Source organism: Aspergillus steynii (genome assembly GCF_002849105.1).
Source record: "Aspergillus steynii IBT 23096 chromosome Unknown P170scaffold_5, whole genome shotgun sequence".
Taxonomy (NCBI): Eukaryota; Fungi; Ascomycota; class Eurotiomycetes; order Eurotiales; family Aspergillaceae; genus Aspergillus; species Aspergillus steynii.
In genome coordinates this window covers 3,230,143-3,256,242 of record NW_020194402.1, presented here as the reverse complement: position 1 = coordinate 3,256,242, position 26,100 = coordinate 3,230,143, and the positions used below count along the sequence as shown (strand labels likewise).

General features: G+C 49.8%; 11 protein-coding genes across 11 annotated transcripts; 5 read left to right on the top strand and 6 right to left on the bottom strand.

The window, feature by feature from the left end:
• Positions 1-29: 29 nt before the first annotated feature.
• On the bottom strand, positions 30-2,295 carry P170DRAFT_322243 (putative cell cycle checkpoint protein Rad17; the record flags this gene model as incomplete). The annotated part of the gene is made up of 2 exons (XM_024843320.1): positions 30-1,835; positions 1,930-2,295. Coding segments are annotated over 2 exons (2,172 nt in total), but the record flags the coding sequence as incomplete, so codon positions are not given.
• Positions 2,296-3,859: 1,564 nt separating this feature from the next.
• On the bottom strand, positions 3,860-6,524 carry P170DRAFT_457022 (ELMO/CED-12 family protein). The gene is made up of 3 exons (XM_024851675.1): positions 6,009-6,524; positions 4,558-5,926; positions 3,860-4,489 (listed from the first exon to the last, which is right to left on the bottom strand). Exons 1-3 carry the CDS (start codon positions 6,267-6,269, stop codon positions 4,029-4,031), a joined length of 2,091 nt encoding a protein of 696 aa, XP_024703877.1. The 5' UTR covers positions 6,270-6,524; the 3' UTR covers positions 3,860-4,028.
• A 355-nt stretch (positions 6,525-6,879) lies between these two features.
• On the top strand, positions 6,880-8,042 carry P170DRAFT_411517 (uncharacterized protein). Its single transcript, XM_024846895.1, has 2 exons — positions 6,880-7,040; positions 7,193-8,042. The coding sequence occupies exons 1-2, from the start codon at positions 6,937-6,939 to the stop codon at positions 7,848-7,850; spliced, it is 762 nt and encodes a 253-aa protein (XP_024703876.1). The 5' UTR covers positions 6,880-6,936; the 3' UTR covers positions 7,851-8,042.
• A 206-nt stretch (positions 8,043-8,248) lies between these two features.
• P170DRAFT_411516 (ditrans,polycis-polyprenyl diphosphate synthase) lies at positions 8,249-9,680 on the bottom strand. Its single transcript, XM_024846894.1, has 2 exons — positions 9,132-9,680; positions 8,249-9,033 (listed from the first exon to the last, which is right to left on the bottom strand). The coding sequence occupies exons 1-2, from the start codon at positions 9,622-9,624 to the stop codon at positions 8,453-8,455; spliced, it is 1,074 nt and encodes a 357-aa protein (XP_024703875.1). The 5' UTR covers positions 9,625-9,680; the 3' UTR covers positions 8,249-8,452.
• A 222-nt stretch (positions 9,681-9,902) lies between these two features.
• On the top strand, positions 9,903-12,857 carry P170DRAFT_427648 (exocyst subunit SEC10; the record flags this gene model as incomplete). The annotated part of the gene is made up of 4 exons (XM_024847785.1): positions 9,903-9,926; positions 9,964-10,035; positions 10,089-12,350; positions 12,405-12,857. The coding sequence occupies 4 exons, from the start codon at positions 9,903-9,905 to the stop codon at positions 12,855-12,857; spliced, it is 2,811 nt and encodes a 936-aa protein (XP_024703874.1).
• An 828-nt stretch (positions 12,858-13,685) lies between these two features.
• P170DRAFT_511120 (vacuolar protein sorting/targeting protein 10) lies at positions 13,686-18,631 on the top strand. Its single transcript, XM_024854854.1, has 2 exons — positions 13,686-17,676; positions 17,731-18,631. The coding sequence occupies exons 1-2, from the start codon at positions 13,862-13,864 to the stop codon at positions 18,368-18,370; spliced, it is 4,455 nt and encodes a 1,484-aa protein (XP_024703873.1). The 5' UTR covers positions 13,686-13,861; the 3' UTR covers positions 18,371-18,631.
• Positions 18,560-19,796, bottom strand: P170DRAFT_438147 (cytidine deaminase). The gene is made up of 5 exons (XM_024849522.1): positions 19,601-19,796; positions 19,412-19,545; positions 19,261-19,346; positions 19,078-19,159; positions 18,560-18,992 (listed from the first exon to the last, which is right to left on the bottom strand). The coding sequence occupies exons 1-5, from the start codon at positions 19,683-19,685 to the stop codon at positions 18,939-18,941; spliced, it is 441 nt and encodes a 146-aa protein (XP_024703872.1). The 5' UTR covers positions 19,686-19,796; the 3' UTR covers positions 18,560-18,938.
• Positions 19,797-19,835: 39 nt separating this feature from the next.
• Positions 19,836-21,546, bottom strand: amcA (putative mitochondrial ornithine carrier protein AmcA/Ort1). Its single transcript, XM_024846893.1, has 2 exons — positions 21,068-21,546; positions 19,836-20,997 (listed from the first exon to the last, which is right to left on the bottom strand). The coding sequence occupies exons 1-2, from the start codon at positions 21,176-21,178 to the stop codon at positions 20,119-20,121; spliced, it is 990 nt and encodes a 329-aa protein (XP_024703871.1). The 5' UTR covers positions 21,179-21,546; the 3' UTR covers positions 19,836-20,118.
• Positions 21,547-21,671: 125 nt separating this feature from the next.
• Positions 21,672-22,435, top strand: P170DRAFT_438145 (CGR1 family protein). Its single transcript, XM_024849521.1, has 3 exons — positions 21,672-21,822; positions 21,936-22,081; positions 22,136-22,435. The coding sequence occupies exons 1-3, from the start codon at positions 21,783-21,785 to the stop codon at positions 22,274-22,276; spliced, it is 327 nt and encodes a 108-aa protein (XP_024703870.1). The 5' UTR covers positions 21,672-21,782; the 3' UTR covers positions 22,277-22,435.
• Positions 22,436-22,695: 260 nt separating this feature from the next.
• Positions 22,696-24,341, top strand: P170DRAFT_457015 (uncharacterized protein; the record flags this gene model as incomplete). Its single annotated transcript, XM_024851674.1, has 3 exons — positions 22,696-22,827; positions 22,906-23,351; positions 23,407-24,341. The coding sequence occupies 3 exons, from the start codon at positions 22,696-22,698 to the stop codon at positions 24,113-24,115; spliced, it is 1,287 nt and encodes a 428-aa protein (XP_024703869.1). The 3' UTR covers positions 24,116-24,341.
• Positions 24,308-25,204, bottom strand: tma22 (putative RNA binding protein Tma22; the record flags this gene model as incomplete). The annotated part of the gene is made up of 4 exons (XM_024843314.1): positions 24,308-24,708; positions 24,786-24,873; positions 24,992-25,011; positions 25,141-25,204. Coding segments are annotated over 4 exons (573 nt in total), but the record flags the coding sequence as incomplete, so codon positions are not given.
• Between the last annotated feature and the right edge of the window lie 896 nt (positions 25,205-26,100).

Genomic DNA, 26,100 nt, shown 5'->3' with positions numbered 1-26,100 from the left:
CCGTATACACCATAAGATGCATGTCAATAATCAACTATGTCATCGTCGCTTAAAAGAAGGCTCTCCTCTTCCATTTCGTAGGTAGAGGATAGCGGAGGCTGTAGTGTGTTATACCCCTCGTGTGAAGTGGTATCTCGAAGTGTTAGAATCGATGAAACCCCACCTGACGCACGAGAAGCAGCTATGGGGTGACTGTGATGGGGAAATTCAACTTGATCATCCCGAGCCTCATTCTCTGGGATGATTCCATGAAGTTCAACAAGCTTTCTTAGCTCTGGCAGATGCTTCTTGTTCTGAGGCATTCTGGCAATATATGGCAGCTGGTAAAGTAACATATCGCTGCGTGATATCATATTCATGGTCGGCGGATGCGCACTGTTGCAATTCCCAGTGTTTCTAATCCCAGTCTTATGCAGACCCTCCAAGGGCCCTGACGTTGCTTGAGCGGATTGATGAAGCATGTTTTTCAGCCACAAGCCCAGGAGACCTTCCACTTCCTCTTTACCGTATGACAGGCGCACTGATGCTGGGAACGAAAGTTTGTGCGCCTCATTCGCTCGTCCGTCACATTTCACCTGTCGCTTCACGGGGTAAGGCAGAGAAAATAAAAGACCCCGAGTAGCGACCTGGTAACTAATATCCTGCTGTCGCATCACATCAGTGCCGGCGTTGGCGCGATTGGCACCACTTCTGGTACCTGCCCACGATCCACGAGCCCAGTCACGGTTATAACTCAAGACGTCGCTATCGGACAAGGCCTCTATGCACCCATCCAGACATTCTGTAAAAGAAGGGCCGTTACAAGACGGAACATAATTCTCATGAAGGGCGCATACGAAAGTTTCGATATCAGTTCCTGTGGCATCGACAAGTTCATTGACGGAGACTTGAGGCACTTTCAGTCGATCATAGCGGCTGAAGTAATGGGGAGCTGAAGCAAGGCTGTCAACGTCTGCTGCAATGTCCTTGTCCTCGCGTTTGTTGTATATAATCTTTCCAACGGCATGAAATATCCCTAGGCTAGCTTCTCTATGCGTAACCAACTTCAAAGTTTCTTTCTCCATGGGCGTCAGTGCTCTAGAGTCCCGAGGTCTCTTTGACGCTCTCGAGGCCCCTTTTATCAGTTCACCGATGCCCTCACTCCTCCGGCAGAGAAATTCTAAGGAAGTGATAGCACTTCTAATATCCCCGATCTGGGAAATACTGTGCAGCATGGCAGCTCTTGGAAGTCGGAAATTTCTGGAATGGTGAGACTGTTTCTCCAAAACGACCTGAAGGGCCTTGTGCATGATTGTAGGCGCAATACTGTTGAAGTCGATAATAGTCGTGCGGGGATGGTTGCAAACTTCGGGTCCGAGTAAACGATTGACCGTGAGAGTTTCCGACGAGAAATTCAGAAGTGCCTCTGATATAATTACCACAATTGGAGGAACCCCGGTATGGTTTGGTCCTCGGCTATGATATTTCGACATTGACGCTGCCATGGCAAGATAACGGTGCAGTGCAAGTCTGAAAGCAGCAAGAGAAGAAGACCATGTATTCGAAAGGGTAGGGAATTCCTCTATGAGAACAATGCGTCGTGGGCGGAGATGGGGATCAATGCCCGTTCCAGCCTGAGAGGCGGCCCTGTCTTCACTCAGGTCGAGACCTGTGAAATCATGGCAACGTCCAAGAAATTCATCGAATCGCGAAGAAACCGATACAGACCTTCCTGAGGGCGATTGAGAGACCAGGGGATTCTTCCATTCCAGGATGTCAAAATTCAGGGCTCTTGATAGTAGTGATACTGTGGTGGTTTTACCGCTGCCTGCAGGACCTCTCAGAACAAGGAGCCTCTGGTTTCATCAGTGACGGTCATAGAGTTGAATGTAGGTACACTGTGAGAAGAAACCAAATAAAGAGGCAAGGAGAACAGTTTTAAAGACATACACTTCTATCACTCCCCATAAAAGATGCTTCTAGCCAACCTCGCACATCGGACACCTTTTTCTTATGAACGGCCAGTTCATCCAGATTAAGCGGTTGAAATCGCTGCGCCCAAGGTGTACTATCATTGCCGATGTTATCAAAAAGTGGAGTATCAACCTTGTCATCAGGCCCGGATGGTAGAATGAAGCGTTTAGAGGGATTGGTGCATTTCTCAAGACAGCTGGTATTTTTGTGCGATATAGCATTCGAGGGTTTATTCAGGTGGGAAGGCTTTGGCTTGGTCTTCTGGTTTGCGAGAGGTTCACCAGAAAAATGTTTAGTGAATAACTCTTCGCAGGAGTCATAATCATCAATTATATCCTCGTCAACATTCACGCCGACATCATTGGAGGTTGATTCATGCACCAATGAAGATCGATCTGCATCGGCAGCCACCACCGGGACATTTTTATGCCTGCGAGAAGATGTATTAGTCGTAGAGAGTGATTGCGTCCCCTCTTTATCCACTAGGGAATGGGTAGAGGCAGTGAAATCTTCGCTGGGAACTGCTGGATGGGGGCCAATATGGAGGGCCGGGGATGTATCCGAGTGCCATGGCACATGGTTTTGCTTATTTACCGAAGACACATTCGACTCTAATTGTTGCTGAAGGCTTGTCTTCTCATATTGAGCTTGGGGGTTATCGGTAGCTGCAGAATAGCATGTTAGTGTGCGCTGCCGTTTTGTCGGACGGGCGGCCATGATCAGTAAGAAAAACAGCTCGGGAGATCTGCTCGCATTGTTGAATACAGTAGCAAGTGTAGCATGACCTGACTGTGTCTCGTGTCTTGCATTCAAGTAGTTGCGGTGGTAGGAAGGCGGTGGTATGTAGGTAGGTAGGTAGGTACCTTCGGTTGGTCGGTCGGAGGTAATCGACTACCTACCATACCCACTTATGTAAAATAGGTATATATGTATGTACGGAATTCGGAGAAACCCGGGCCCGTACCTTTCCACGGTCGATTATGGGAGGAGGTCAGAGAGACCTTCAGACTATTCGATTGTTTTCTTTTTCCATATCACCAGCCATTACCATAGTACGCAGTAACACTATTCATTTCATTCATTCTCAGATGTTTCTGCGCAGTATGTAATGGGCTTGAGCTGTACTCTGTATCGGTACGAGATACGTCTACAGGCCTGGCTCTGGATTTATAGCCACCTCACTTTCCTACTCAAGCGTAATCTATCTTGTAAATAAAAGGAAAACCACAAGTATTAGGATCTCTTAGGGAATAGCTGGGATACTTGTGTAGTGTCCTTAGGGGTCTGTTTTCATTATCTTTATTTTTAGGGTAGCCTAGAATTGTTTAATATACAAACTGCATAGTAATATTCGTTTTACATTTTTACGGTTAACTGCGAACTGTGAAGGTAGCCAAGCGGATAAGTTATATCTAATTTACAGAGTAGTATGGTTTTATGTATAGTCAGTTGGATAGTAAACCTCCTGCTGAATACGAAGTTAGTCTTCATTATAATCTGTGAGTAGGTAGATACCGTGTATACCTGACTTTTTAGGTATACTTTACACAATTAGCAAGTTGGCCGTGGAATCAGAGGCAGGGCTGTAACATAGTAGGCCATATACATACCTCACCTACTAAAGGTATCCTGTACCCTGTACGTCAGGTAAGTAACCTACCAGTACCTTAGTAGATACGGCACTAGATAGATACGATACCTGGCAGATAGGTAATGTATGTATGTATGTACCTCCCATTGTGTACCTATACACATGTATCTGTGTATACATATTACATAAATTACACTAGACTCGTAGGTACCTACCCTAAGTTAGGTACCTAGGTAGGTACATATGTACATCTACCTGGGCAGGTATCTATATGTTATACCGTACCTGTTGTCTACTCCAGAGTAAGTATTGTAAAGGCCATCTTTTCATGTTGGTACAGGGTACCAAGGTAGTACCTTAAGGTACGGTAGGCATTTAAGGAATTCAGGATACGCCTAACCGCCCTATTTGACGTAATAAAACGCTGTATATTACATATAAAAAGAAGATGTCTGTGCATGCGATTTGGAAAAGCGCGGTGCGGTTAGCTGCCCCCGAAAAGGTCGTAGTAATAATCGTCATCTAAACCTTCCCGAGATGGAACATTAGGAGCTTCGCCTGCGAAAACGGCATCGTCGAACCTGATATTCAATAAACGAATTTTCAACCCGTAATCACTCACTGATTTCACCAATTTACCAGTTTCTGACGTGATAGGCTGTTGACTCAGAAGCATGAGCAAGCCGTCGAGCCACTCAGACGCAATACTAGGGGACTGAGGACGAAGGCTCAGTAACACAGTCTCGCTCTGTGTTGTTCTGCTGACGGAACGATCGTGGCCGTTTGCCTTCCTAGGCTCGCCCGTCGTCGAGTGGGCTTGCATATATCCGTGAATGCTGATTTTCGTAGAGGGATGCTGCAGCATGCTCTTTATGGTTGAAGATGACGAGTTGTTGGACGACGCCGAAACGTTGGAGACCACCGAGGATACGATCGACAGATCAACTAGATGGCAATGGCAGACAATTGATCAGTAAACAAACCAGACTGCAGGTGTGTTTCGGGTACCTTACTTTTCTCTGGCAAGGTGTCAAGCTCGGGATTGCTGTTTCCTCTGGAGTCGAAATCACCAAAATGTAAGAATCGCCGATTGTGTGAAAGCTGGACAAACTTCCATGAAAGCTCTTTCGGCATACGTATGTCAGACTTAGAAGTTCCCTCGTTCGGGAACCAACTGCCTTGTAAAAGACACCGGATCCTTTGTTCCTTGGTAAATTGCAGAACCTCATTATGCAACTCCTCCCTCACCTGGCGTAGATGCTGACCCCAAACATCTTCATAGGTAAGCTCCAGTAATTCCATCTGCAACTCACGCAAACGATTATACTCGAAATCGGCGAGTTCCTCTTCCACATCTTGCACGTCTTTTGTTCGAGACGCCCCACCGACAGCAGATTCGACAAGAATACGAACAAGCTCGACAATCTTGTCGTAGTCTTCGACCTCCGCCCCGGTTGCCTTCCACAAACGGAAGAACGCGTGTAGACCCGCAACGTGCAGTCGAGTCCAATGCAGCAGGAGAGGGTTAAACAACTTGTCAAGGTTTGAGCGAGACTCCAAGATCAAATAGCTCTTGGCATCTTCGATTTCCGATTTGTCCACTTCAAAATGCTCGTACAAAACGGACGTGACAGACAATGAAGCTCGGGCAATCGGACACCGTTCCTGAATTGGCTTTGTCGACTGCTCTAGGAGCATTTTCTGAAACTCATCTTGATGGCTTCTAACGTAATCGGCGAGATCCATCATTCCCAAGAACCCCGTTTTTTCGAATTGGGCGGCCGGGCTTTCGGACTCAAATCCAAGTCGCCTCCACTTGTCCGAGTGATGCTTCTTGGACCGCCGCATCTCATTTACATCATCGGCCCCTTTGTCCAGATTCTTTTCAGGTTGACTAGCGAGATGTATCCCTTTCAGCGCTCTCCTATGTTCTGCGTTTTCCGTGTCTAGAGGAATGTCTCGCCACTTTCTCAGAAGAACTTTGGTGAGCGACTGGAACTCGATTAGAGGGTGGGCGTGATCCTGCAAGGTTGTGCCTTGCATGAGCGCGTAAACAGCCTTAATCACGCCCAGGTCTTGTAGTTTCTGGATGAATTTTGGCCACTGCAATTCCGAATCATTCGTAATGGAGTCGCGCATAAGCGAGTTTATTAATTGAAGCGCATTGGCGCATAGGGCATGGTCTGCCGACGATAACCGGGTCACAAGCATTTCTAAAAACTGTGGATAGGCGGCGATCGCGGGATTCAGAGCGTGAAAGCCAAAAGTGCCGCTTTGGGATAAGCGACCTCCCGTATGAGGGTGTGATACAATCGAGACCAGTATAGACATTGCGCCGCGCAGGATGTTAACGAGGGGATGAGTTACGATGAGCTCGACAATCTAGAAGAGAGCGAGAGTTTTGTCAGTCCAAATATCGGTATTAGGCGCATCGAACGACTGATGTTCACCAACGAATACTTACTCTCTCAACCACCTCCTGATCTATGAAATCCCACCCTTTATCCACCTCAAGCAGTCTAGCCAAGCTGGTTAAGCTATATGCCAGAGTGTTGCCGCTGGTATGTAGGGTGAGGAATCGTAATTTGGCCAGTCCACCCTCCATGATAAAGACGTCTGCGAACGATGGATCCCCGATCAGGCTCTGCAGTTTAAAGACGGCCATTTTTCGGACGGCATCTTCGTCGCTACCAAGTCTTTCGACAATTTCAGAAATGTTGTCCATTTTGCAAGGTTTCGCACTCGCTATATGGACATCCACGACTTCCTCAGAGCCTCTCGGCTATGCCAGCGCCAACAACTAAATGGGTTTTATGATGACACGGGAGGAGCAAGGTTAAGTAAAAGATGACGATGATTGATATGGGCGAAGAGTTATTCGATAAGAGGTCGTATGCGCATGCCGCGGCGGCGGGTGGGGGGGAGTTTTCCAAAACGGCCGGCACATGCATGCATGGCAGGGGATATCAGGAGATAGAGAAGCAGGTATGCAGCGCTTTACCAACTCCCGATACGAAGTCTGTGGTCACTTGCCAAGACCGAATGTGGAGTTCAGAGTTGAGCGGGACCAGGGGAATTAAACTCCAGCTACTCCGTAGGCGGTTAAGCACGATTGTTACCTAGGCTGTTAGCCCGTCCACGGATATCTAAGGTAACAATACTTTGGCACGAGTTCCACGTACGTATTAAACATACCCGTACATACCGTACTGTTCCAAGGTATGTAAGGTAGGTAGGTACCTGGTCGGGTAGGTCCGGTACCTACCTACCTACTAGGTACGGACCTATCTAAGGATCTACAGGTACTGGATAAAAACCTACCGCCTTCCTACCGTCCACGACAAATAAACACGCGTATTCGATGATGCTGGCCATTCTATCCCACGCTCAAGATGATGTCAGAGAACACTGGCTCCTCTAACCTCCAGCTCAGCTCAGGGAAGAAGCGGAAAAGGAATTCTGTGCAGCCCGATATGATCAATCTGGGCCCTTCCCTGTAAGTAACTAAGCTTGCCTCAGTTGGCTTTTTATTTTTCTTTTTGCGCCAGTACTTCCTCTGGCCTGTTTACCTTCCTGGCGTTTGGAAGTGCGGTACTCAATGACATAGATAATGATTCAAATTGCTAACTCGCCTGAAATCCTCGACAGCAATCAGCCATTCCAACTGCCTGTGCATAGCTTAGATCCCATTTCCCCCCAAAGTCATTCGGAGTCATTGAAGGGGTTCTCAACCTATCATCCGTGGAGTCTTCCACGAAAACGACGACTTCCTCAACAGCTCTTCTGCTATTCTCAATCAACACAGCCGCTGTCAGAAATATGGAATGAATCATTGCCAGCTCATGCGGCACAACCAGGCCCTTCGACACCCCAAATATGTTTGTCGGCAGTCTCGAACCCCCCTTCTATTTCCCTGAAAACTACTCTTGCAGGTTCCAACCCATGCCAGCAAAGCCTGCGCACACCCGCGTCATTTTTACGTCCGTGTCACATATGTTATCGAAGACCTACAACCCGGGAATTGATTGAGGCATATGCAGATTGTAGTATATGTGGCCAGCGAAGTTGTTACATTTGTCTTCGCCAATGTGACGCGCTCGATTGCACTGGCTCAAGTCATTTAATCAGGGGGACTCATGTACTGCGAGATTCCACCGCCATGATGCACGAGGACACCAATGGCAATAAACCACGCTCCAGCCAACCTAGGAAGATCTGCTCCCGATGTGCAGTAGAGAATGTGACCGAAACAGGAAGAGAGGTGGTGAGATGCCTGGATTGCGTACGAGGCTATCCATTCCACTAGACGGATTGTTCCTAGAGAACGGAGACATGGGTATAAGAGTATTGCATAGATGTACTTGTTTCTGTCAGTGGACATTGATTTGGACTCAATACATTCATTCAGTAGGTGAATGATTATGACTGTCGATAGTGAAACATGAGGAATGGGAACATGGGACTTTAGCATCCAAATGTACATATATGTAGTCACTGCTAATTTATCAAAGCTTTCTATTCCCTTGCTGGCTACCTCACTTCCTCCCTTACACAGCAAGATTGTTGGAAGTTGACGTAATTGCGTCGCACTGTGTTGGGCAACTTTTGATCAAAGCTTGTTATTTTTTCCATGCTGATTTCCGTCACTACTATCAAAGGAGTGGGTGTGCATTCCACCGTTCAAGCATAGGATGGCCAAAAAATATGTGCAACTATAATTGCCGATCAAAAATGTTTATCAGTTCAGTACAGTACAAGCAAGGATACCTATTACCCTATACTTATTTCTACAAGTAACCTGTCACATCCCCATCAATTTGACATAAGTGTTCCAGTTTCAGAAGGAATGCACCTTTTTTTTTCCCTAGAAAAGAAGGAAAAAAAATATACTCAGAAAATTGCAAACTCTCATCGCCCAAACCTCATTTGAGCTCCTGCATAATGCCACAGACCCCGACAGAAACTTTGATACTCGACAGCCTCGCCAGAGCCGGTTATGCTGCTACTATTATCCCCCGTACAGAGCATTTCTGTGAGACGAATATGCCAGGGTGGATAGCCATCAAGTTTCAAAAAAGGACCGAACACTAAAAGAAGATCTGGCTCAGGCTTTATAGAAATTGAACTGGGAGTCATTTTGCTCCCGCCCAAATCTGACGGTGTAACCTGAGAAGGGTGTGTAGTAATCTCACTGATCTCCGCGTCGACAAGTTCTATAGTGATGTCCTCAGGCGACAGCTTGCCATTCTGGGACATTTCAGCCAAGGTTTTAGTGAGGTCCACAAAAGTCTCCCGGCCGTCGGTAGCAGAAAGAAGAAGTATTGTGAGCGTGTCCGGATTATATCTGGGGGTAGAAAAATTATCTTGATGGATGGGGTGGTGAGGAGCAAAGAGCCGCAATGTTGGTTGTTGAGAAGGTGAGCCGTAGTATGAGGATAGCTTGACTAGAATGACTTGGTTCAAGCTGGGTATGCATGATTTCAGAATGCCTGGAGATGGAGGTGTTAGAAATGTTTTGCTACCGTAAGGGCTTTAATTATTGATCGGCCTAGGTTGCCTTCGTTCCATCGGCCTGGATTCGACGTACCGTTTTTCTCATAAACACTCAGTACGGGAATACCGGCACTTACACTCCAGGCAGCGAGTTCTGCCACTTCGTCCATCAATATGGCAAGAGCATCATCCCCAGCCCGAAGCGATAATATCACGCTTAGATGCTCTGGCAGGCGATCGAGGTTTTTGACGTCTTTTCGGATCAACTCAGGCGTGCGATGGTGGTGATATACCACGGCAAGAATGCGATCCAAGACCGCATGATAGACCTGAATCAGACGCACAGCAATCCCAAAGATAATATGAATGACAGAGTAGATTAGATGGTGCAGCTGAGATTTGAGGAATGTGCGGATAGGGGTTTTTCGGGTTGTCGCTTTCTTTCGCCGTGGAGGAGGCCGACGTGGTAGATCCGACGGTTCTGGTAAGTATGGTTTAAGAAGGTTCTCACGCTCAGCAGCACTGAGCTTTGTCCCTCGAGCGCGGATATCATCTCGGAAGAGTTTCCGATCTCGTTGTGAAATCATGGTGTTGTGAGGAAACAACGGTTCGTAGACGGGATGATGGATGGGTGGTTGAGGATCGAAGTACCTAAGGTGCCTCTACGAATTGTACCTCCACGGATGATCTGCCACCTTTTACATACAGTACATGACAATACGTTATGTTACATACAACGGTCCTTGGATACAAGGTCCCCAAGGCAGCGCCACCTTTTCCAGAACGGGAACATCGTCATCGTCCATCTGTTAATGGACGCTGATGACTGTCCTCGAAGAAGAAGATTCCTTAGTGATGCGCCGTAATGGTTCTTCAAGGAATGTGCAGTGTAAGTAGCAGGTGATGCATGGCGGACATGTAATCAGGTTCTTGGGGATGATTACGGAGTAGAACGCGGCTTTCCTAGGTTGCCTAAGGTTAAATTCCGGCCCACTTATGTATGCGTAACCGGCCGCTCACTCGACTAGTCTGTACCTGCACCACATATGAGCTCCCTATCGCGAAGTCGCTATTCACGCCATCTCTCTCTCATCTCAATGAAGGCGGGAGGCGGCCACTAGCTATTGCAAGGATGCCAGACACAGTATCCATGACTTCTCAAGCGACTCTCGCATCCCGATCCGTCTTCCCAAAGGGTCCCAGCTTCACGTTGGAGGACTTCTCCAATCGTGACTTCATTGTCAAGGAATTCATTGAGACACTTTCTGACACCACGGCATCGAACCGCCGATCCACGATCGGACCTAGCAGCGCAAATCAACTATTTGACCCCAAACCACTCATCCGTACCTTCGAGCACGCCCAGCAACGGCTAGGTGAATTATCCGGCGACCTCGAAATCAGGGAGAATGAGCTATCTGCTGCAGTACGCAGGGCAGAAGCGCAGCACTCGCAAAATTTGAACACGCTGGGTAGGAAGCTAAAACAGACGATCGGGTCTTTTCAGCAGTTGGACACATCGCTCAACGGAGCAGGGATACAGATTCCCGGAACCGATCATGCTGGGGCTACCGGAAATATGGCCGTGGAAACTGGACGACGGCTGGAGGAGCTTGATAGGCAAAGACGTCGAGCACTGGATGCATACTTCTTACTCCAATGCTGGGAGGGCGTCAGTAATAGAGGAGAAATAACACTTCTGGAGAACCTCAGGCGATCTGGGACCGGCGAGGCCAAGGTGCGCTCAGCACAGATTGCACGGCAATTGCTGAGGATAAGCCAAAGGCTTGATCCTCACAGCTGGAATGAATCGGGGGGGAAAAACAGCAAGCCCCTCGGAAATGGAAGCGGGGAGCGAAGCCCAACCGAGGGAATTGACAGCGCTAGACGGAACACAAGGGAGGTTATTGAAAAATTCTCCGAGACCTTGGAGAAAGACCTTCTGAAGCAGTTCGATGATTTCTATCGCAAGGCAAACTTCGAAGGCATGCGGGATTGTGCGACTGTGCTCCAGGATTTCAGTGGTGGTGCCAGCGTCATCGCATTATTCGTCAACCAGCATCAGTTTTTTATTGACCGCAGCCAACTTGTTACTGAAGAAGTGGCAGGTGATCCCGAATCCTGGGAGAAATTGGCAGACCCTGACGCTGAGCCTCTGAAAGTGGAACCCAGTCTCCAGTCATTAGTGGATGAGGTCAAAGTCGTAGTACAGGAAGAGTCTGCCATTATCAAACGCGCTTTCCCCTACTACGAGCAGGTTCTCGGCAAGTTCTTGCAGCGAGTTTTTCAACAATCTATCCAGCAAAGGCTCGAGATGGTTTTGGAGCGGGCAAATGATATTTCGCCTCTTGCCTTCCTAAGGTCCCTTCAAAGCTCTCGCAGCTATATCAGTGCTCTTGTCGACGACTTGAAATCCCACGGTTTAACAGAAAACCCAGACCCTATGTCCGCCCAGACTGCACTGGTCCTTGACCAACAACTAGAAGATTTGTTCGTGCCGTACTTTGTTGGATCCTCCTACATTGAAAGGGAGAAGAAGACTTTGGAAGAGCTATATACGTCTCTACTATTCAGGTTTACCACCTTCCACGCCCGTAGGAAAAAGGCGGCGACAACATTCATGGCTTCTCTCTCTAAGTCGGGCACAGAACTTCTGGCTTCCGCTCGGGACACATATATCAACCGCCTTGAATCATCTGAATTCTCTCCTACACACAGGAAGATGCTCCTTCAGGTGGCAGGGTTAAGAGAATCCAGTGATGTCACGAAACCCACCGATGTCAAACTGGTTGAGGATGACGGTCTTCCTAGCCTAGCCTACGCCAAGCGCATGCTCAAATGGCTTGCTGAAGGAGTCGGCCGAGGGTTGGAGTTAAGTGTTACAAGTGAAACACCCAAGGATATGCTTGCGCTGCTGAGTCTCCTCCTTTCGATGATGGGAGAAGGATACATCGAAGTCTGCCTTGACGCTGCTTCAGAAACTGCAACGTCCCAAGAATCGGGGAAGGCAGAACCCGATTTAGTCTATCTTTCTGCGGTTAGAAACGCCATCGGAATTGCCAACCTGATGATAATGTGTGTAAACACATTGCTCATCCCCCTTGCGGCCGGAAGCATTACCGTGCGCAGAGAAATGGAGAAAAAGACAAACTTGATAACGGTGCGCATTGAGGAGAAGGTCAATACAATTGAGCAAAAGACCATCGATGCAACATTGACCTGGGTAAACAAGCTTCTGTCCGGCCAGAGGAAAAACGATTTTCGGCCCAAGGAAGGAGATAACGCTGCGTGGTTAGAAAAGCTGCAGACTCCGGTAAGTCAACTCCCATAATGTGATGACATGTCGACCTGACCAGAAACAATTCAGACATGCGCTTCGATCTGCAGCTTCTTAGCTCGTGTGCATGGTGTCATCGTGCAGTCACTCCCGTCCAGCGGCACCAACCTTCGCCAACTACTTAACGAGATCGCTCTCGGGGTTCGCAGTCTACTCCTCGAGCATTTCAAACGATTCTCCGTCAACGGGCCGGGAGGTCTGCTGGTCACCAAGGATATGACGCAGTACAATGACCTACTGAAGTCATGGGACATAGACGAGCAGCTCAAGGCACCTAGCGGAGCACTGGATGTTCTGCTGGAAGTGGGTAGTCTTTTCGTCGTCGGATCCGAGGCCCTGCGCGAACGAGTCCGCGGTGGTGCTGCGAGCGGGAACGCCAGCGAAAGCCCCGAGGGCCTCGGCGTGCACGAGGTCCGTGCCTACGTCTCGCGCCGGGAGGATTCCAACACGCCTGCCATGCAGAACGTGCTCAACACGCTGTAAAAGAGGCGGAGCTCATATAGTCAAAAGAGGGGGGGGGAGGACGTGGCAGAAAGATTACCCAGCCAGCACCCTTGCAGAGGTCTGATTAGTACTCCGATGTTTACGACACTACCTTCGATGCAGTAGAATCGGCATTCTGTACTTAAAAAGGACCCGGTGTCTTGAATCCAGTTTCCCCAAAGCACTCGACGCTTGCGCCGATACCTGACCCTTTTCTTGTCGCGCAGGCATTCTTCGACGTGAGTTACGGACGGACCATATATCTAAAATACTCAACTAATGATTGCAGTAATCGCTTTATCCATTAGGTCACGTACCTGCTTCACCCGGACAGTTCAACTTATTATTCGAGCCCTTCAATTAGTGCCAGAATCTACCTGTTGTTTGATCTGCAAGGATGAAGGAATGGGATTCATGCGAAAATAGACAGTCGGCCAACATGACCCGCGATTGGATCTGAGGTTGTAGCTGTTCATCTGCTGGTTCGTGACCCACGATGACGGATTGTGGGCTTCCAAGGGTTTTTTATCACGGGGAGTTCGGATTTTCAGAGGTTATATACCATTGGATGTGTGTTACCATGAGTTAAGAGCTAGTTTATATGCCATATTGACTGATCCCCGGGACCTAGTAGTACCTACCTACTTAGTACGAGCATACTAGTACTAAGTAGGCAGTAATTACGTAGTCATTCCGGGACTCCGGACGAAACATGTCAAACACTGCCGCCCTGCATGTTTCGATAAGCAGCCATGGTCACACGTGACCGTGAGTTATGAGGCCACGCAGCTGTTGACCCAAGGAAGTAGGCTTCTGCATAACTGGCCACGCGCAAACCTTCTAACCGCACCTCTTGCCCATCTTCTATGCCATCGATAAGTTCGCTCCACAACTTGACTCCTCTCTGGATCCTGCTCTACGCTCTGATCCGATCGTAATCGCCTCGCCGACCGTCGGAGCTCTCTCTTCTGCCCATCGCTTCAAATGTTGCATAGCTTGCGACCATGATATTACAATGGCTCTGGCTGAGCTGCCTTGGATTAGCAATCCTAACGCAGCCTGCCGCGACAAAAAAGTCAAATAAGCCCAAGATCACTGCGACCAAGCTTGACAAGCAGCCTGCTTCCTTATTCTACTTCGAAGACACCGAAACGGTCCTACTGAATACGAAAGAGCGCAGTTTGCTCCAGACTATCGATGGTGGCGAGAAATGGGAAACTGTCAAAGGTGACGATGATGGTGGAATGGAACATAATGCCTTTCTCATTCGACAACACCCATTTGATAAGAACAAGGCCTACGCAATAAGTGCCAGTAACCGCCACTGGGTCACAACGGATCAGGCTAGAAGTTGGACCTCGTTCGAAGTGGAAGGGCTCGCCGCCATTATCCATTCCTCGCTTGTATTCCATGGTCGAGATTCCAAAAAAATTATTTTCCAAACTGAAGAGTGCGCCGGACGATATTGCATAGTCAGGTCCTACTATACCACGGATGACTTCACTTCGGTCAAGCTTCTTCGGGAAAGCATTGGTGGGTGTGCCTGGGCCATTGGACATCCCCAATTCGCCGAAAACTTGGATATAGCAAAGGAGATTGAGGACCGATCGCTTTGTGTCGTGCCGGGGTTGAAAGTGCCCTTCTCACACGCCAATAGACTTATATACTCGGATGACTACTTCAGCAGCGACATTGAAGGCACGGAAGTCAAGCTGCAGGAAGGCCGACCCGTCTCGGGCGTCATCAGCACCGCAGCAGTTAAAAAATATATTGTCGCAGCCGTCAAATCCAAGGGAACCGAGGAACTCGCCTTGTACACAACCGTCGATAGTAAAATCTGGCACCGAGCAGAGTTTGAAGGTCATCGCATAGAAGAAGATGCCTACACGATGTTAGAAAGTACTAATTATAGCCTTCAGGTGGATGTTCTGACCAATCCCGCGAAGGGCATGGGCGTACTTTTCACCTCCAACTCGAAAGGTACCTACTTTACGCGCAACATTGAGCATACAAATCGCGACCCCGAGGGCACGGTTGACTTCGAGAAAATTGCCAATATTCAGGGTGTCGTGCTCGTGAACATTGTGAGGAACCCGGAAGAGGTCCAATATCTTCCCGACAAGGAAATTACCAGTAAAATTAGTTTTGATGATGGGAGGACATTTAAGTCTCTCAAGGTCGAAGACAAAGATCTGCATCTTCATTCCGTGACCGCTTTTGCGAATATTGGCCGCGTATACTCAAGCCCAGCCCCTGGTCTGGTAATGGGCGTCGGCAATACTGGCTCTCACCTCGGCGAATATGCTAAAGGTGACCTTTACGTTTCGGATGATGCTGGTATGACTTGGCGCCTTGCACTTAAGGGCCCACACAAATACGAATTCGGAGATCAGGGTGCCGTTGTCATGGCAGTTGCTGACGACAAGGCAACCAAGGAAATTAAGTTCTCCATCGATCATGGGAAAGAGTGGGAGTCGGTTGAACTTGAACATGAAATCTACCCTGAAATGGTCACGACCACCCCGGATTCGACGAGCCTAAAATTCATTCTTGCTGGCACCTCAAAAGAGAAGAAGCATTTCATCTACTCGATCGATTTCAGCGGATTGCACGAAAGGAAATGCGAAGATAATGATTTTGAAGAATGGGCGGCAAGATTGGATGAAAATGGGGAGCCTGATTGTCTCATGGGTCACAAGCAGTTTTTCAGGCGCCGGAAGGCCAATGCAGATTGCTTTGTGGATGAGAAGTTCAAGGACCCCCAGCCTGTCTTCAAACCATGCAAGTGCACGGCGAGTGACTTCGAATGTGAACACAAGCCCAGCAAGGGTGGACAGGGCTGTTTCCTCCCTGAGTCATCAAAAGTCCCAGAAGGCAAATGCCAGGAACCAAGCGATACCTATATGGGGCCATCCGGTTGGAGACTTATCCCTGGAGATGCTTGTGTTCGAGAGGATGGCGAGAATTTGGACAAGGATGTCGAACGACCTTGTAACGAAACCCACAGCGCTCCGGCAGGTGGCATCTTGGTGACCAAGAACAATTTCGACGCAGGTCAGTTTGCCTATTATTATATGGAACGGCAGTCAAGCAGCTCTGGAGACGACGAGACTGTCCTCGTACTTACTAGTGACTACGAACTCCACGTCTCCCATGATCATGGCAAGACCTGGGAGCGAGCTCTTAAGGGAGAGAAGATCACCAGAGTCATCCTTCATCCCTACAACAGCGATGCAGCCTTCTTTCTCGGTGAGGGTACGGACAGTTTTTGGACTGTAGATCGCGGACACTCCTTCAAGCATTTCAAAACGGAGACTCCGCCGACACAAGAGCGCTACATCTCACCGCTTTCATTTCATCCTCGATACCCAGATTGGTTGATTTGGACTGGCGCAGCGGATTGCGGGTCTGGCGGTGATTGCCATTCTGATGCTTGGTATAGCGACAACCGGGGCGGTGGATGGAAATTGATTCTCCGTTATGTTCAGAAATGCGAGTTTGAATACAGAGAAAGCCGCCCAGAGAGTGAGAGTCTCATTTTCTGCGAACAGTACGAGAATGAGAACAAGAGCAACCGACTCCAGCTCCTATCTACCACCAACAACTTTTCTGAGAAGATTGTCCATATCGAGGATGTCATCAACTACGCCACGATGTCCGAATTCATCGTGGTAGCATCGCGCAACTCAGAGAACCGAGAGTCCCTAGTGGCAAGTGCTAGTGTCGACGGGAGAACTTTTGCTGAAGCACAGTTCCCCCCCAACGTCCAAGTACCCGTCCAAACTGCATATACTGTTCTTGAGAGCTCTACTCACGCCGTATTCCTGCATGTTACGGCAAGCAGCGCGCAAGGCGCAGAGTACGGACCAATTATCAAGAGCAATAGCAATGGCACTTTCTATGTACTAAGTTTAGCTGCCGTGAATCGGAACGACAAAGGTTTTGCGGACTTCGAAAAGATGCAAGGCTTGGAAGGTGTGGCGGTTGTCAATGTTGTTGGCAACGTTGATGCGGTATCCAAAGGTGGCGAGAAGAAGAAGCTCAAGACGATGATTACTCACAATGATGGAGCACAGTGGATGCTGCTTCCTCCTCCGCCCAAAGACGCCGACGGTAAGAAGTTTGGCTGTGCTGTTACATCTGGGAAAGGGACCGATGTCTGCTCACTCCACCTCCATGGATATACCGAGCGAAGGGATGAACGTGACACGTTTTCTTCCGGCTCCGCAATAGGTCTTATGATTGGGGTAGGTAATGTTGGTGATTGTTTGGCCGGCGGTGATGAAGTCGATACTTTCATGACGAATGATGGGGGAATCACCTGGAGGTCCGTGAAGAAAGGCAGGTATATGTGGGAGTATGGTGACTCAGGCTCGGTTATTGTTATCGTTCCCGAGTCCAGACCAACCAAGTCTCTTTTCTACAGCGTCGACGAAGGTGAAAACTGGGAGGAATTCGTATTTGCGGATGTGGACGTGCAGATTGACGATATTTCCACTGTGCCTTCGGACACATCCAAAAATTTCCTCCTCTGGGGCAGAGGCTTGCAAGACAAGTCTCATAGCAAACTGTTCACGATCAACATTGATTTCAGCGCCCTGCGCTCCAGAGCATGCAAATTGGACGAGAATCAGGATGAGAGCGAAGACTATTCCATCTGGGAACCCAGGCACCCTTTCCAGGAGAAAAACTGCCTATTCGGCCATGTCGAGCAATACCACCGCAAGAACCTGTCCGCCCAATGTTGGAACAACTGGCGCGAGCCTCATATTCACCGGATCGGCACGAATTGTACGTGCACCAGATCTGATTACGAGTGGTGAGTGCTCCTTGTGATGACTTCCCTCTGAAATGATAGCTGACCAGGGTGCAGTGACTATAATTATGAACCCCAGACCGACGGCAGCTGTGCCCTTGTTCCTGGACTTCCCAAACCGGACGCGATGGCTGTCTGCAAGAATGACCCGGATCTGATTGAATACTGGGAGCCTACCGGGTATCGGCGTATCCCTCAGACGACCTGCGAGGGTGGCCAAAACCTAGACCGTGTCGTTTCGAAGCCCTGCCCCAGCAAGGAGGAAGAGTACGAGAAGAAGCATGGCATCAGCGGGGTCGGTTTATTCTTTGCCATAGTTACCCCCATTGGGGTAGCAGGTGCGGTTGGATATTATGCATATAGCAGGTGGGATGGCAAGTTCGGCCAGATTCGCCTCGGGGAAAATGCTGGCACTGCCCAGAGCCTGCTATCACGAGACTCGCTCCTCGTCAGCGTGCCAATCGCAGTTATTGCGGGGTTGGTTGCTGTCGCTAGAGCTCTTCCGCTCCTTGCCATGAGCCTGTGGCGGAGTGTGAGTGGACGCGTAGGACTTGGAAGAGCCCGCGACTACTCCAGGCCATATGCATCCCGTGGTTCGTTCGCAGCTCGCCGAGGCGACTACACCAGTGTTGTCGATGACGAAGATGAGCTTCTCGGGGTTGTAGACGCTGACGAGGATGACGAGTCAGTGCATTGACCGCGGTATTTTCGTGTTTCCATTGTGTCCACGATTTGATGTTGAGGTTGTTACGAGGATATCAGCTTGCCTCTTTTCTCTACCTTTGGCTTTCCCCCTCTTCTTCTTTCGTCCTTTTTCTTTTCCATTTTTGGGCGCAACGAAGCACAATTTGGTATACAGGTAGAAGATGATAACTTGATGATTATATCTTGTTCGGTTTTAATGTAATAACGATGAATAGCTAGCGTATATCCACTTCAGATCATTCATTTAACCCCGGCAGTTATTGGAACAAAACGAGTGCATGTGTTTGACCGTTGTTTGACCAGCGGGTTGATGTTTTGGGACAGCTAATTCGAATGTTCATTTTTTTATACCAATATTTGTCACAGCTGCTGTACAAAATACACATGTCCTGTGAATCTCGAACATTTACAGCTCCTGGCCCATCTCACTAACGCAGGGTTTAGGGCGGCGATTCTCTAAACATCTGATGAGAGGGAGACAGGGAAGAGCGTGCAAGTCCAGAATTGGATCCCGGCGGTAGGTTCTGTAGAAAGGTGCTTCATCACAAAATGAAGTCGGTTTATTGCGTCTCTTTACCAGGAAAGTCACCAGGTCCAAAGGATCTGGGGAGGAGCTGCAAGTAACCATCAACTCTTGTTAGCACAAAAGGGCCCGCCTGTAAGACAGAAGTTCAAAAAATGAAGAAAATGGCCCCATACCTCGTTCATTGTCGTGAGGCTGTAATTACCCTCTCCGTCGTACATGTAGATGGGGAAAGAAGGACCAGTGAACTCGCTCATACTAATCATAGGGTCCCAAACGGATCAGTCACGCGGAGGTTAGGGGCTCAAGCTCCTCCTCCTCAAAGAAAGGAGGCACACAGAGTCGAAGATAGAACCTACAATTGTCTGCACATACCGCACGGAGATGCAGCGGGCTTTATATCCGTGGCGACGGCAATGGCTTTAAAATCTTTATGGCCGGCAACCTATTACCGAAGAATCAGTCAGGAGGCTGAAAGCGCAGGCAATCGAAACCGGGCTTGCTGCTTACAACGGCAGTTCCAAAGGCCACTCGTTCAGCACATGTGCCCACGGGGTATGCGGCGTTCTCGACATTAGCACCCGGGATGTACTCGCCAGACCGGGTCAGGATGCAGGCCCCGACGCGAAATTGAGAATAGGGACCCGTCAAGGGGTTAGCGACTGTCTGTGGAAACGCAAACATCGAGCGATAACTTACAATGCGCGGTGGCTTTGGCCGCAATAGCTTTCGCCGATAGAGTGTGCAGTTCTTCTGCCGAAAGAACCGGGGCACCAGACGCCATCCTTACTACGGGGGTTCAAAAAGACAAGAGAAAAGAGAGAGAGAGAGAGAGAGAGAGAGAGAGAGAGAAGAGAGAGAAGGGTGATGGGTGATAACGTGAAAAAGGGTCGGGAAGGAAAGGAAGGAGGGGAAGGAAGATTTCTTATCTATTGAGGGGGAAGTACAGTGGATGATTCGCCCGCCCAATGCTTCCCCCCCCCCGCATCGCAAAGGCGGACTCCTCCGGCAACGACGACAACAACAACAGACCAGGCCTCTACGCAACCGATGCCGAAAACATGGTGTGGCAATCAATCAAGGAAAACAAAAAAGCAACGTCTATAATTGAAAGCAAAACAATAGGTATCTTCTAGCCAACGAAACGAAGCAAAGAGAAAGAGAGACGGGAGAAAGGCCGATGGGAACCGGAGAGAAAGATACGTGCAGAGAGAAAATCATCCGAAATAGTTCCGTAAGCCTTCGTAAATCGTGAAAATGAATGCCGAGCTTGGTGCCGATCGCGCGCAAGTTATCCCACAGCCTCGATACAGGGCTCGAAGCCCCTGCTGATTCCAAAGGGACCTGGCAGCCCCCCAGAAGGTTTGCCGCTTCCCATTGACCGTGGAATGGGTGATGTCCTCCGTTTGCATGCGGGACTTAATTGTATCGGCCGGGTAGAACAAGAAGTTATAGCTGATCCCCGCCGCTGCACCTGCGATCATTTGCTGATATAGGGGAAGGCGCGCCTGATCCGGTTCGGACGATTCGCCTTTCGAGGGTGGCACCGCGTATGCTCGGAACAGTGCAGACACTCCTTCGTAGCCACCAAACCAGGCGGCGCCCCCGCCCGTTTCGCGAATGAGGGTCCCCATCTGCCCGCGCCAGAACCCCAAGATGCCGTCTTGACGGAATATAGACGCAATCAAGGTGAGCGGCCTAGGGGCTGGGCCGCCAGTGCTCTCCACAGGAACCTGCATCTTACATTTGATGAGTTCAACCGGAGTAAGCACAAGCGAGGTGATGGAGCCCGACGCGGCTCCACTGAGTAACAGGGCGGAGAAAGGCAGCGGGTCCGTCGAGCTGTAACAGGTTGCCTTGAGTACGTCTTGAATGATGCGGTAGCTCCAAAAGAGACAGCTGTTTTCGATGGCCGCCCCCGCCATGGGGGCACTTATACCCCGATATAGTCCCCGAAACCCATCGGCTTGAAAAGATTGACGGAAACAATCCAGCGGGCCATTGTATCGCAGGGGAAGATGATCCGGTTGTGACTGAAGCCGTACTTTGACCGTGTCGAAAGGGTACTCTATGACCTTGCCCGCCATGCCGGCGGCCTGGAAATTGACCGTTAGTTCAGCTCCACCGGTGAACGCCAGAAGCTCCAGACGGCAAGGGTCAGCTTACCGAGCCAAATAGCACGTCCTTCAGAGCCTCAAGCCCCTGATTAGGGGGAAGTGTTGGGAGCTCCATCGACATGTCATTACTGAGTGCTATCGCATGTTCAGTAGTCGCCATCGAGGCCGAGAGTATCCAAACTGGTGATGGGTGGATCTAGGACGTGAAAAAGGTAGAGAGACAAACCAAGAAACAAAGACGAGGAGAGCGAAAGGAAGAAGAAGAAGGAAAAGGGAAAAGAGGGGGGGGGGAATAAAAGAAAGGAATTTGGAGTCTATCGGTAGAGCATTGTATCGATCCAGTGCGTTGTCGGAGGGAAGGAGGTGGAAGTCTTTTTAAGGCGGGAATGCCTTGGGGGGAGGGGCGGTGAGCTGACAAGGGGTTTGTCAGGTATCCACGCGCGGTGAACTCAATAATACAAGAACAATCAATCGCTTGCACGGAGTAAGTTCCCAATGGTCGAGGACCGGGAGAAGGGGAGGACCTAGTTAGTGGGTGGGTTTGCGACAAATCCCTCATGCGCGGATGCCCGCCCGGGGGCTCACTTCTGCCGAGATCCGGTTATCTGATCGGTCTAAGATAACTTTTTCCGGAGAGAAAAAGAGCGAACGGGGGCGAGACTTGAGAAGAAAAAAAAGAGAGGGAGAGAGAGAGATCACCTTCAACATCCTCACTCCCCACCCAACCCCTTTCGTCCCTCTTCAGCCTCGTTTCGTGCGCCGACATGTCCTCCTCCGAACCCGTCAAAGGCATGCGGAAAAATGGTGAGGAATCAGATTTTTCCCTTCCCCCCCACTTAAGTTGACAACGTCCCTGCTGTCTTGATTATTACGATTATCCCATTTTAGCTAATTTTTCACTTGCTTCGGACCCGCAGGGAAAAACTGGCATGACAACAAAAAGCCGTTCCGCCCTACTAGTGGCATGACCTCGTACGCGAAGAGACTGGAGGCACGCAAACACCAAGAGGCTGTCAAGGAACATGAAAAGGAACTGAGGGAAGAAAAAGAGGCCGAAAGAAAGGTACCGATCAGCCGAGTATCTGGTCCTCCTGGTTTCGCTAACTCTGCTCTGTAGGCACACATTCAACACATCAGAGATCGCCGGGCTGCGAAGGAGGAGAAGGAGCGCTACGAAAAGATGGCCCAGAAGATGCACCACAAGCGAGTCGAGCGACTGAAGAGGAGGGAAAAGCGCAACAAGCTGCTCAATTCTTAGACCTTTGCGCTTTGCTTTCCCGCGGTTTTCTTTTCGTTTCTTTTCTTTTTCGGAACCAAAATAGACAGATAGTCGTCATGATTGTTCGGATAGCTCTACTCTGACGAGAGAATAACATACCCCCTTTCAGCGTCCACCGTCCCATGGCTTTGTAGCCACCCATCCTTCACGTTCAACCGAAGCGATGGGGTTGGATATGAGGGAGGACCATCAGGGTGAAAATGAAGGCCACCGGACTCCGTTAGCTCCGCTGCTTTGGCCCGCCTTGGCGTCATTCCGCAACCTCTCCGGCGGCGGCCCGTCCAGGACAGCATTGAAGTCACCTTTCCTTCTTTCCCCTGAAGAGTTCGGCATGTAGAGGAGCCCCCCCCCCCCCCAGAATCCCGCGCCCGGTTTCTCATGCAGATTACTACCCGATAATGGAGCACTCCGTCCGGTCGGCTTTGCCTGCGGTCTTTTCCCCAGCCAAGCAACCATCGGCCCCTTTTGCTCCCAGCCACGGTTCGGCCGCTGGGAGCCAGAAACCCACCGTCGCCGGCGAGCCGTTTGCAGTAAATAGCGGGGGTGATCCTGCCCACAGCCTGGAACAACCTGCGTTGCCCCCCAATCATGACCGCGAAGGGCTGGAGGAGCGCCATGCTCGTGTCGACCACCATGACGCGGCCGGGGAAAAGTCCCCATTTCGTCATTTGGTCTTTGATCCCGGCAGCTTAGATCGTTCCAGACTGAGGCCACGCCACAAGCACAAGCACAGCAAATCGCGGGATGCCCGTCTGCCTCGAATCATGAACCCCATGAGCTCTTCGTCTGCGGCTAAGGGCTTGCTGCCAGCATGGCCCGGCGGAAGGGAAAAAGAGAGCGACGTCGATGACGGCTTGCTTCGGCCCATTACGCGGGAATCGACGCGGTCGGGCTGGGGACCAGAGTACCCGGCAGGCTTCGGCGTGGGCGCCAGGAAAGGAAGCTTGTTTGATGATATCGATCAGAATAGCAAGCTTGGTCCGGTGAGAGGGCGGGAGATTCGTTCGCCGGAGGATTTAGAGCTGATAAACGAGAGAAGGACCCATGGGGAAAAGTAAGTCCCGCCAGTTTCTACTGTACCTGGGCCATTCTGATCCGCCTGTCGATAGATTCCTACGGTCTGCCCTGTCATTGATTGGGACCCTCGCAACAGACATCACTCGCCGCCTAGACTACACCTACTACAATTTACTCGAGAAAATCGCGGCTCTCACCTCCACGATTGCTTCGTTTCAAGAACTATTCGAATCCACCTCAGCCCTCTTCGATGACTTCGAAAAGGAGACCACGAGCCTGGGCCAGGAAATTCGGAAGCAGATCTTGGAGTTTAAAGAGTTCCGACCTCAGGTGCAAAAGATCGAGGCTCTGGAACAACGTATGAAAGCGGGAAGAACGAGGGCCGACGCACTGAACGAAAGGCTTGAAGTGATGCGAGCCAAGATTGATTGCTGGGAAAAGAGGGAGGTGGAATGCCAAAGAAGAATCAACCGAAGTCTTCGAGTTTTCTGGATCGTTGTGACGACCGGCTGCGTCGCCGTCTTCATGGCTTTGATTGCCCAAAGCTGGAGGATGGAGTCATCGGGGCTTGGAAGTCTAGACCAGACGGCGATACCAGCCCTCAACTCGTCGCGCCCTCTACTCCAGGGACAAGAGGAAGGGCCCTCGTGGTCCTTGTATCCATCCGGGCTGAGTGATCGATATTCAAATATCCAAGATCGCCAGTCTCCGAGGCCAGCCAGCACACCCGCGTCCACCATCTTAGATGTGGGCGCGCAGCCGACCGATCGAGATCCTCTGAAATCCCTGGAAGAACTCTGATTGACACAGTTCACGACTGCTTCGCACACCCCCTTGGATCCATCGGCATCAAGTTGGAAATACCCGAGTTTCTATCATTTTACCTGTAACATATAGCGTCATGATACCCCACGTGAAAGGAACATTATAGACTGTAGCTTGCTTATGCACTGACAGCCATTCCAGATTGTTTATATTCGATTAGCTTCCTCCCTTCTTCTTTTTGTCCTCAATGATCTCAATATTCGCTTCTGGAATTTCCTTCCCGTACACTTCCAACAACCAATCTTTGACGTCGTCGCTCACATCACCCTGCACCGTGATCTCCTCGGTGCCGGCAGCAGATTTAGTCACCGAAGAACCGGTCGCAAACTTCTTGCCGAGCTCCTTGGCTACCTTCTTGTTCTCTAGACCGTATACCTCTAGACCGGTGATCACGCTGACATGCTTGCGTTTGTTGCGCTCGACTCGTTTAATGTGGACTTTAGAGGCCGCTTTGCGCTCGGCGTCCCGAGCCTCTGCCAAAGCAGCCTTTGCCTCCTTCTTTGCGGCGTCTTTGGCTGCACGTTCCCGGACCGATACCGATAGATTGGACAGGTTGGAACTAAGAGCCTCTGCACATATTCGTTAGTTCCGTCTATCAGCTTTTCAATCATATCACCTCTCCGGCGATAGGAGTGATGTAATATACCTTCGGAATATAGCTGTTGGTAGACATCCGGGTGATTATCTTTGACCCATTCCTCACACTTTTTTGCTGTCCCACCAAATTCACAGTACTAGGGTTTGCAAGTCAGCCGACGATGTCCCGCCCCTTCGTCTGCTCCGGAGAGTGGATTTCGTTTTTCGCCGAAGAAAGCCATGAGAGGCGGTGGTCGCGCGATGGAGGAATCATACCTCTGCAGGTAAGGTGCAAACTGTTCAGGGAATAGTTCAGTAAGATTCTTTTGTTATTAACCCCCTTCCCAAGAAAAAAAAGACCACCCCAGATTCCGAGGTTTAAGATGAGGGGCATTGTTGATCGTGTCATGTTGGTTGAGACTCACCACCACAGTAAACAACGTGCTTTGCCTGAAATTCCGCAGGGGTTGGCTGTAATATCTCTGCCATTATGAGGGACTATTTTTTGGCTTGCAGGTTCTTCTTAGGGAATCCCGAAATGATGGATGAAAAGGCTCTGGTGCGCAACAGAGGCAGGTTAGGTAACCTGATAACGATATGCTGCGGGGCCGGAAGTGCAGTATTGCCGACGCGCGATAACCGGGGGGGCTGCACGTGATGGGCCACATGGGAGTGAGGCTCGAGTCTGTCTCGAATGAATCATTCTGTCTACAGATGGCACAAGAGAGGGGACTCCTCCATGGCTCAAGCTTGCGCTACGTAGGAGTACATGCACATGTGTCTATGTACATTGTACAGACTGCTTCCCTACGTTGTACTCCGGTGATTTATAGCCAATGACATCGGGGCTGTCTATCGTGGGCATGAAACAAGGGGAAGTGAACAACAAGCTATTGGTCTATGCTCTGATATTGTGAGATCATCGAATGCCTTGTTGACTGAATACGATCTATTTATGAACGTTGCTGCCAATTTGTTCTAGACCCTCCCCATTGGCCGTGTCTTATAGTAATGCGCTAATTGTGCTTTTTGCACAAGACTGTATACTTGGTTTTGCCACGCAAAAAAACTCCAAGGAAGGGAAAGACAATGGAAGCATGAAAGCAAATAAGCAAACAAATCGGGATTTGACGGGGTGAGCTACCGATCATTGATTCCTTTCGTTCTATTCTAATCGCGCCATCATAGGGTAGTACCGTTGACAGTGGATGGTAACCAATAAAGGAGCCCACGCCCATATCAGTGGCTGCGGGTCGGCGCAGGAGCACGGACGTCGGCGACAATCCATTGGAAAAGAGACTGGCAGGAAGTACGCAGTACGCAGTATTCCATCCCCAGTCATTTCACATTCCTGCGGCGATAGTCGCCCCGAGCACGGGCTCTGC

Coding starts and splice junctions, on each gene's coding strand:
- P170DRAFT_438145 (XM_024849521.1), top strand. CDS start 21,783: ATGTCCTCCTCCGAACCCGTCAAAGGCATGCGGAAAAATG. Junction 21,823..21,935: donor CAAAGGCATGCGGAAAAATG/GTGAGGAATCAG, acceptor TCGGACCCGCAG/GGAAAAACTGGCATGACAAC. Junction 22,082..22,135: donor AAAAAGAGGCCGAAAGAAAG/GTACCGATCAGC, acceptor TCTGCTCTGTAG/GCACACATTCAACACATCAG.
- P170DRAFT_457022 (XM_024851675.1), bottom strand. CDS start 6,269: ATGGACAACATTTCTGAAATTGTCGAAAGACTTGGTAGCGACGAAGAT. Junction 5,927..6,008: donor ATCAGGAGGTGGTTGAGAGA/GTAAGTATTCGT, acceptor GCTCTCTTCTAG/ATTGTCGAGCTCATCGTAAC. Junction 4,490..4,557: donor TGACACCTTGCCAGAGAAAA/GTAAGGTACCCG, acceptor ATTGCCATCTAG/TTGATCTGTCGATCGTATCC.
- P170DRAFT_511120 (XM_024854854.1), top strand. CDS start 13,862: ATGATATTACAATGGCTCTGGCTGAGCTGCCTTGGATTAGCAATCCTA. Junction 17,677..17,730: donor ACCAGATCTGATTACGAGTG/GTGAGTGCTCCT, acceptor ACCAGGGTGCAG/TGACTATAATTATGAACCCC.
- amcA (XM_024846893.1), bottom strand. CDS start 21,178: ATGGCGACTACTGAACATGCGATAGCACTCAGTAATGACATGTCGATG. Junction 20,998..21,067: donor AGGACGTGCTATTTGGCTCG/GTAAGCTGACCC, acceptor GTCAATTTCCAG/GCCGCCGGCATGGCGGGCAA.
- P170DRAFT_411516 (XM_024846894.1), bottom strand. CDS start 9,624: ATGATTTCACAACGAGATCGGAAACTCTTCCGAGATGATATCCGCGCT. Junction 9,034..9,131: donor GAGTGTTTATGAGAAAAACG/GTACGTCGAATC, acceptor CTCCATCTCCAG/GCATTCTGAAATCATGCATA.
- P170DRAFT_438147 (XM_024849522.1), bottom strand. CDS start 19,685: ATGGCGTCTGGTGCCCCGGTTCTTTCGGCAGAAGAACTGCACACTCTA. Junction 19,160..19,260: donor TGCGGTATGTGCAGACAATT/GTAGGTTCTATC, acceptor CCCTATGATTAG/TATGAGCGAGTTCACTGGTC. Junction 18,993..19,077: donor GCCTCACGACAATGAACGAG/GTATGGGGCCAT, acceptor GGTTACTTGCAG/CTCCTCCCCAGATCCTTTGG.
- P170DRAFT_411517 (XM_024846895.1), top strand. CDS start 6,937: ATGATGTCAGAGAACACTGGCTCCTCTAACCTCCAGCTCAGCTCAGGG. Junction 7,041..7,192: donor ATCAATCTGGGCCCTTCCCT/GTAAGTAACTAA, acceptor AATCCTCGACAG/CAATCAGCCATTCCAACTGC.